The 8477-nt window shown below is 34.8% G+C and overlaps 1 protein-coding gene across 2 annotated transcripts in view; it reads right to left on the minus strand.

Annotated features, from left to right (window-relative positions):
* The window catches only part of LOC113093828 (phospholipid phosphatase-related protein type 5-like), a 43527-nt gene extending 35712 nt beyond the window's left edge, over window positions 1–7815 (minus strand). For both annotated transcript variants that reach the window (XM_026259398.1, XM_026259396.1), the window contains exons 1-2: window positions 7578–7815; window positions 5600–5671 (exon numbers count right to left, since the gene is read on the minus strand). In XM_026259398.1, the coding sequence (XP_026115183.1) occupies window positions 5600–5659 (60 nt within the window). In that variant the 5' untranslated portion in view covers window positions 5660–5671; window positions 7578–7815. The remainder of the gene's footprint in view (window positions 1–5599; window positions 5672–7577) is intronic.
* Window positions 7816–8477: the final 662 nt, after the last annotated feature.

An 8477-nucleotide genomic window follows, 5' to 3' on the forward strand; every position in this document is an offset into this window, starting at 1 on the left:
TATGTCTTAAAAAAAAAATCTGTGCTGATAGGCTGTAGTGTCATTGTCAGTATGAGAGCAGCTTTTGAGGAGATGTATTCTGAAATGAAAGCTCATGTAGAAAGGGCTTTTGGTAAACAGCCAGCAAGACCAGTTAATTAGTGTTTGAGGGCCAACATACTTAAACTAAACAAAACGGTTCAACTACAAAGACTGTTTGTTTGATTAACATCAATTAGAATAGTCTGCCTGAAACATTAAATGTCTGTAATAGTCCCTGTTAGAACAAAACACAATGACAACTCCACACACATAGAAAGGAGGTCAATTGTTTGCATGTACACGTCTGAATATCAAACTGAGAAGATCTTCTTTTTGAATAATGGAAGAATAATTATCAAGTAGAGCAAACTCAACATTACTTCTCTAAGTCACTATCATTTTAGTTAATAATCCATTCAGATGTGTATATATCCATCTAAAACAAACAAATATTTATCTATCATTTTGGATATATATATATATATATATATATATATATATATATATATATATATATATATATATATATATATATATATATATATATATATATATATATATATCGGACCGTTATCCTGTCATCTTGTGCATACTGTTGCTATGTCTGGATGTGTCCTCTTTTTGTAAATAAGTGTAGATATGAGAAAGCTTGCAGGAGGAAACTCAGTATCAAAGCCAACTATAGTATATGAATGTTTTAGGTGAGAATAAAGAATAAGAACCCTCTCTCTCCCTCTAATAGTTTGGCGCTGCTTGCTTAGCGGCTGTTCCATCACTTATTCATACAGCTCATGATTCTTTTAAACGACTTTAAGACAGATGCTTGACAGAGCACTTTAATCATCCACTTTTTCCATATAAAGGCGTGGGTGTAATGAAGCATTAAATTCAATATTAATGCAGATCATTCAGGAAATAAGGCATAGGAGGCAGGGTTTTCTACTGTAAACATCTCTCTCTCTCTCTGTTTTGTTCAGCAAGGCTTTATGAGTCCACCCTTTTGCATTAGATGTAGATAAATGTAATGTATCCTTTGATTTAATAGGACTTTTGATATGTTAACAAGTTCTTTTTTATCTGTTTTTTATTTTTTTGTTAAAGGGATAGTCCACCAAAAAATAAAAACTCTGTCATCACACTCATGTCATTTCAAACCTGACTTTCTTTCTTCTGTGGAACATAAAAGAAGATATTTTGGAGAATGTTGTAACCATTTGATTCCATTTGAAGAAATGCATTTGGAATAACATGAGGGTGAGTAAATGTTGACAGAATTTGCATTTTTGTATGAACTACCCTTATTATGTCTCCTGGGAATCTTGTAAAATGGCAGCATACTGTATGTACTACACCTCCAAAAACTCATATTTTTCAGCATTTCATGGAATCAGACTTTGCCAAGTCAAGCATAATGTTCAGATATTGTTTTGCATGCTATGTTTGTTAATTATGAACAAAATCTAAGCAAAAAAATTAATTAGATAGTGTTGTTCAGTTTGGCAGAATGTAATCAGAGCTTGCACCTCCAAACATTAATTTAATCGACAGTTCAGCAATTCATATGAATGTTCTGGGAAACCCAGTGGCACATAAGCCTGTGTACATCTTTCATCTAGTTTTTAATTAATTAGATCATTTCAAGAATGTCAGATTTGTGTCACTGCTAGACAGTTACATAAGGGATAACATTGAGCAAGCCACTCATTACTGCAAATTAAACCCAGACACTTGATCAGGACACAGTGGAATCTTATGGGTTTATTTCAAAATGACCAGTTGACTGTACAGTATATTATGCTGCTTTAAACTTTTAATATTACTAGCATCAAAATGAAAGGCATAAATGTTTGCACTAAACCCATAATGTTCAAATACTGTAAGTTACCCAGCAGTTTTGAACTCCACAGTATAACGTAATGTCATATAAGTGCAATGTTTTGAATGCCAGCAGTGTATCATTCGTGTATTGGGGCTCACTGGATCAATACGTTACAGTCTGTCCATGCTTAAGGCATCACTGGATGTTGAAAGAATTCTTCAGTTGACATCTCTTGCCTTTAAAAGGATACTGAGAAATGAAATATGCAGCCATGCGCTTGCCTCAATGGTGCCACACTACTGCAGAAAGGAAGTGCCACCTAGTGGCCCATAGAACAAGAACCTTGCCATTCACTACACAAGAAAGACTAAAATATAAACCACAATGATCCATGATAAAGCCAGTTATCAGGTGCATTATAGAAGCCTGATTTAACATGCATGCAGAAAATGGATAAATATAAAAATAAAACAATAATATAATAAACACTTTTACATCCACCTACTATATATTAACCACCCAAAACAGCCTAGTTTTGGTCATAAATAAATATAAATATGAGTAGCTGTAATTTAACTATTTAAACTTATGAGTTTCAAATTTCTTCCCCAACAACAGACTGAACAACCCTTTAAATTCATGCAGAGTACGTTCCTGCATGTTCCTGCATCACAAAAACCTACATTCTGCTTGAAACAAGTGCCACCCAAAACAGAAATGCTGTCAAGCACTCTTCCTTCTTCTTTCTTAGAACTGATATTTCAAACCGGAGCGCTCTGTGATCTCATTACCGGACAGATCTCAACAAGGCATTTCGGAGCACTTGCAAATATTTGCAGACAGCCGTGTCGCTGATTGCCATGGCACAGCAAACAGCCGTTTCATTCCTGCTGCTCTGTGCCAGCCTCAGTCCTTCAGATTAATGAGGACGGGCCCATGGGGAGCGATGACCAAGCATTTCATTACAGACTAACAACAAAAGCAAATTCAGCAGAGTCTCTCATAACTGTGATCCCTTCAGACAGCAGTAAACACTGCCGCATCGTGGAGGGAATTAAGATTTTTTGCAATGCTCCATGCATGATATTAAGTTCTCAAGAGGCCACTGACAAGCTTGGTGAGTGAAAAATGACTTTGCAAACCTCTACCACCCAAAAAGTAATTAAAAATTGATCAGGGTCTCTTGAGATTAGCACACACACACACACACACACACACACTGACCAAAGGTTTGGGGCACAGAAATGCAGTACAAAAACAGTGATAATCTGAAAATTTTCTATTGCAACATTTTAAAATGTTATTTATTCATATGATCCAAAGCTGAATTTTCTGCATCATTACTGCAGTCTTGACACAAGATCCTTCAGAAATCATTCTAACAGCTGATTTCATGCTCAATAAATATTTCTTATTATTATCACTGTTGAAAACAGTTCAAAACAGAAAGCTGCTAATTTTTGTCAAAACTGGGATACATTATTTCAAGATTAATGAAAAGTGCAGCAGTATCTTAAATTATAATAAATAATTAGTGGTCGACCAATATATCCCCAAGGCATTTGGCATTTATCAAATTGGCCGATAAGTTTTTCTGCTTGGCCGATGTTTTTCTATGTGGGACTTTTATTTTGACAGTGCTGAGAACGGCACACATTCTTCCATTCTCTGTGTGATGGTTGGTCCGTGTTAATTGAATGCTTTAAACTTTAAACTCTAGATTTCCAATTATGCTGCGCTCTATGCATTTGCCCACTGTCATATTTGTGTAATTTTTTTCTATGCACTGTAGCCTATGTAAAATTAGTGTTACCGTGGCTTTATTTGAAAAATATGATTCCCAACACACACAAATTTCCCAGAGTATGGAGTGCCCTGTTGTTTACAGTGTTTACTTCCTTTTATTTAATATTTATTTGTGAAAAATACTTTGTTATTTCAAGTATGTTTTTCAAATTTCTTAAATATTAATAATAATAAAAAATTATACCGGCCCCACTGCGCAAGATATCGGCATTGGCTGTCAACAAACCAATTTCGGTCGACCACTATAAATAATCCAATACCTGTATGCATTCAGTACAATGCATCTGTTTTCCTGAATAACAATCTTTACAGATATGTGCAGGGGAATGTGTGACTTGCATATGTGCATTAACACAAAGAGCCACTTGAATGCATTAAATCTTTCTAATTCACCTCTAGAAAAGCCTCTGTCATGGTCAAATATGCAGTATTTTTGCAATACATCAGTGAATTACTGTGCTAAGAAGAGTTTCTGTTTTTATGTCTGAGGGATGAGTAGTACTGCATCTCTGGTTGTTAAAGCATTGATGTAGAAATCTGTGGAGGCAGAAGGATCTCAGTGAATGTTAGTCTGGCCCACACACATCAGTACTGCAGTGGAAAGTTAAATACCTCCTATATAACACCCCCCTCTGCAGCTGAGCGCTACTGTGTAGGCGACGCTCTTCCTCAGCTCAATCCAGAAACTTATTGATATACATCTGTAATTTACTGTAAGACAAAATGTGTCAAAAAAGTGTATAATTAGCTTATCAATCACTTTTGTGCCTTGTCTACTAAAAAAAAAGAAGTTATATTAGTAGCTAAAAGGAATAGTTCACCCAAAAATGAAAGTTTGCTGAAAATGTACTCACCCACAGGCATAATCCAAGATCTAGATGAGTTTATTTCTTCATCTGAACAGATTTGGAGAAACTTAACATTACATTACTTGCTCACCAATGACTCCTCTGCAGTGAATGGGATTTATTTCTTACAAATATGCAGCTTTTCACTTAATTGATGGACTGGAGTCGTGTGGATTACTTGTGGATTATTGTGATGTTTTGAACATCTGTTTGGACTCTCAATCTGACAGCACCCATTCACTACAGAGGATCCATTGGTGATCAAGTGATGTAATGCAAAATTTCTCCAGATCTGTTCATCTGAAAAAAAAAAAAAAAAAAAAAAAAAAAAATTTACATCTTGATTGGTCTGAGAGTGAGTACATTTTCAGCAAATCTAAATTTTGGGGTGAACTATTCATGTACAGTACAGTACTTGTATGCATTCTTAAAGTAGTAAAATGCAACTTTTAATGGCAGAAAGTGTACAAAGGTGTACCTTTGTGGGTACTGGCACAATGACAAGCTTTTGTACCTCTGAAGGCACTTTTTTCCATGGTGTACTGCATTAACACAAGTAAAATGCATAGTAGAGCTGTTAAGACAAGCTTAATTATTAATATTTATATATATACACACAGTTTTTTTTTTTAAAGAAATTATTAATTTTATTCAGCAACAACATGTTATTGTTATAATGCTTCAAAATATTTATATTTAAAATAAAGGCTTTTCTTATGACATTTCTATTCAATCCGCATTATTTAGGATGGTTTCTGAAGAATCATGTGACAGTGATACGGAAAATTCAAATTGGCATCACAGGAATAAATTACATTTCAAAATATACGAATATGATACTATACCATTTTTACTTTCATTTTGATCATAAATGCAGCCTTGGTGAGCATAAGAGACATCTTTTAATAAGACTTTAAAAATCTTATTAACCCAAATTTTTGAACTGTGGTAGTTTAATGTGTTTTGACTACAGAAGCACAAAAAAAGCATCCCTCAACACCAATCAAAATATAAGCAATACCCAAATCGCACTTCAAGGTCATGAAAAAGTAACTTTGTCATTAATATGCAGGTCTGTGTATATGACATTTATTTAGTTTCTTACCTCCACGGTGAGATTTTTGTAGAACTTCTTGCGACTTTTTAAATCAGTCATCTTTTCCATGAACTTTGATACCTGAAAGAAAGATAAGTGAACTCAGTGGGTTTAATATAAGGAGCAGGAACCACTGGATGGCACTAGTGATCATCTTTTGATGGTCGAACCCGCAGTGTTCAGAATAGATGGGTACATCCTAAAGTTTCAGAGATATTTTCTCAAAGTAGCAAGATTAATTTTCCTGACATCTTTAGATAAAAAGTTTGAGAAAAACCATAAGAGTTCACAAACTTAAATTAGACTTCATGGTTTCTAACAGTTTATGAAAGCACATTTTATTTTGCAAGTTGTATCCACCAAGGCCACTATTTTAAGAGAGTAATAAATAAAAAGCATCCCTGAGCTTGTAGAAAATGCTGTATTAAAAAGAAAAAATAATAAATAAGAGAACCGATGAAGTGACATATGCAGACATAATTTGCTGAGTACTTGCTTTCAGATAACACCACAAAACAAAAGCATGTTTCAAGGGTTAAAAGAATTCTCAAACATATTTATAGTTCACCCAAAAATGAAAATTTTCTCACCCTCAGGCCATTCAAGATGTACAAGAGTTTGTTTGTTTGCATTCGTCCAAAAAAAGTATTTGTTTCTTCATTAGAACAGATTTGGAGAAATGTAGCATTACATCACTTTCTCACCAATGGATCCTCTGCAGTGAACGTGTGCCGTCAGAATGAAAGTCCAAACAGCGGATAAAAACATCACAATAATCCACAAGTAAGCAACACGACTACAGTTAACATCTTATGAAGTGAAAAGCTGCATGTTTATAATAAACAAAGCCAATGATAAGACGTTTTAACTTCAAACCACTGCTTCTATCTAAAATATGAGTCCTATATGCATAATACTACTTTGTCCATTTTTCACTAGCTGAAGGAAGTGTTAATATGGATTATGGACAAGTATTTTCTCCAGAATCAACTGTTTAAAGTTAAAATGCCTCAATGATGGAGTTGTGTCTTACAAACAGGCATCTTTTCACTTCACAAGATGTCAACTGATGGACTGGAGTCGTGTGGATTATTGTGATGTTTTTATCAGCTGTTTCGACTCTCACTCTGACGGCACCCATTCAGAGGATCCATTGGTGAACAAATGATGTAATGCTGAATTTCTCCAAATCGATTCTGATGAAATCAAACATGTCTGAATGTCTTTGCATATATATGTGTGTATGTATGCATGCATGCATGTATTTTATATGAATAAAGGTGCATTTCACAAACAAAAGATTTGCTACTGTACGTTTTAAATTATAAAACAACAATGCTGTCAAAAAGAAAATTATTGGACACTTCTTGGCTGTTAAATGTTAGTGGAGCATGTACACAGTTAATGTGATAAACTATGTGGTTACTCTGCTAGGACTCTGTGTGAACTTGAGAAGAACGTAAATTCACCTTCAGACCATCAAATTAGTAAGTTAGCTCTAATAAAAGATTTAGAATAATTTGTTTCCAGATGCCACTTTATCTATTTTTTGTGCAATGGAATTCAAGAACCCTTTTAAGTGTGTCTTAAGTGTTTAAGTACTTTTTGGGGCATGTGAAGGTTAGCAGCATCCTCTGATTGTTCACACTGGATATTGATATCCAGCTCTGCATACACTAAGTACAATACAATTATTAGATAACTTTGTGACACTGCCACATACGGGACATGTTTTTAACCATGTTTAGATTTTGTTTGTCTTACTGTTTGCACACAGAACTAAATGACAAACATAAACTTATTTACCAATTTTAGTCAAAATAGCCAAAGAAAATCCAACGTGTTGTTATTGTTTAAAATTCATTTAAATAATACATTAAAATAACCAAAATATACATGATTATATGCATACTTGGTCTCTGAGAGGATTGTCTGCGCATAAAGCAGAGATGGCATGATGCAGTGACAGTGAAATACTGAGTCCTACCTTTGCCAGTTTGACTTTATAAGGGCATCAGAAAGAACCCGGCTGGAGGAGGGACATACATTTCTTATTATCAGCTGTTCGCCGCTCGCGCCTGTTTTGTTTGAATAAACTTTAAAAAGTGCAATTCGTCTCCAAGATATTTAAAACAACGGTTATGAGAATAGCTTCCTCAGTCATTCAGTCTGCTGCTGTTCCCGCTCCGCGCACGCGCTTCTTCAGTTTCCGGCGCAGTCCACTGCCCGCCTCTGTTCAGTCACTTCACCTCTCTGATGTTAGGACACGCACACCTGTAGGGTTTTGATGCTTTACTTGACATAAGAAACGCTGTTGAAAGATTGATGGCACTGAAACTAATTTTAAATAAAAGTAACCCAGTGGCTTTGATGCAAAATAAACTGCAACATCCTGATCAGAAGTTTTATGACTCTGAACATGCTTTGCCATAATGACCGGAAAATCAAAGGATACATTTTATTAAAATCGTAGGTGTTTGTTGGACCACTGTGAGTCTTTACAGTAAGAATACTCTATTATTTTGGCTATAGCCTATATGCAATCCAAGTTACTTAAATGGACTAGTTAGCAAACATTTAGCTAAAATGTTACACGTCTTCCTCTACTTCAAGCATTAATAACGTTTTATTTTACAGTTTTGTATTGCATTGCTCTCTAATGAATGGCATTGAACTGTAGGCTATTCTACGATATTTCAGTGTGTTGTAGCCTACTACTTTGCGTTTCTATGCATTGTGTTGTATTGTGTCCTAGAAATAAATCCAAAAAAAAAAGCCTTTCATGAATTCCTTTCATATTTGCAATTTAGGCTATGTGAAGTGATTTTTCTCTGGAACTGTTAATATAGATGTTATTAGTGTGGATGTGTGCACTACACATGCCTTT

Source organism: Carassius auratus, unplaced genomic scaffold (assembly GCF_003368295.1).
Source record: "Carassius auratus strain Wakin unplaced genomic scaffold, ASM336829v1 scaf_tig00215163, whole genome shotgun sequence".
Classification (NCBI taxonomy): Eukaryota; Metazoa; Chordata; class Actinopteri; order Cypriniformes; family Cyprinidae; genus Carassius; species Carassius auratus.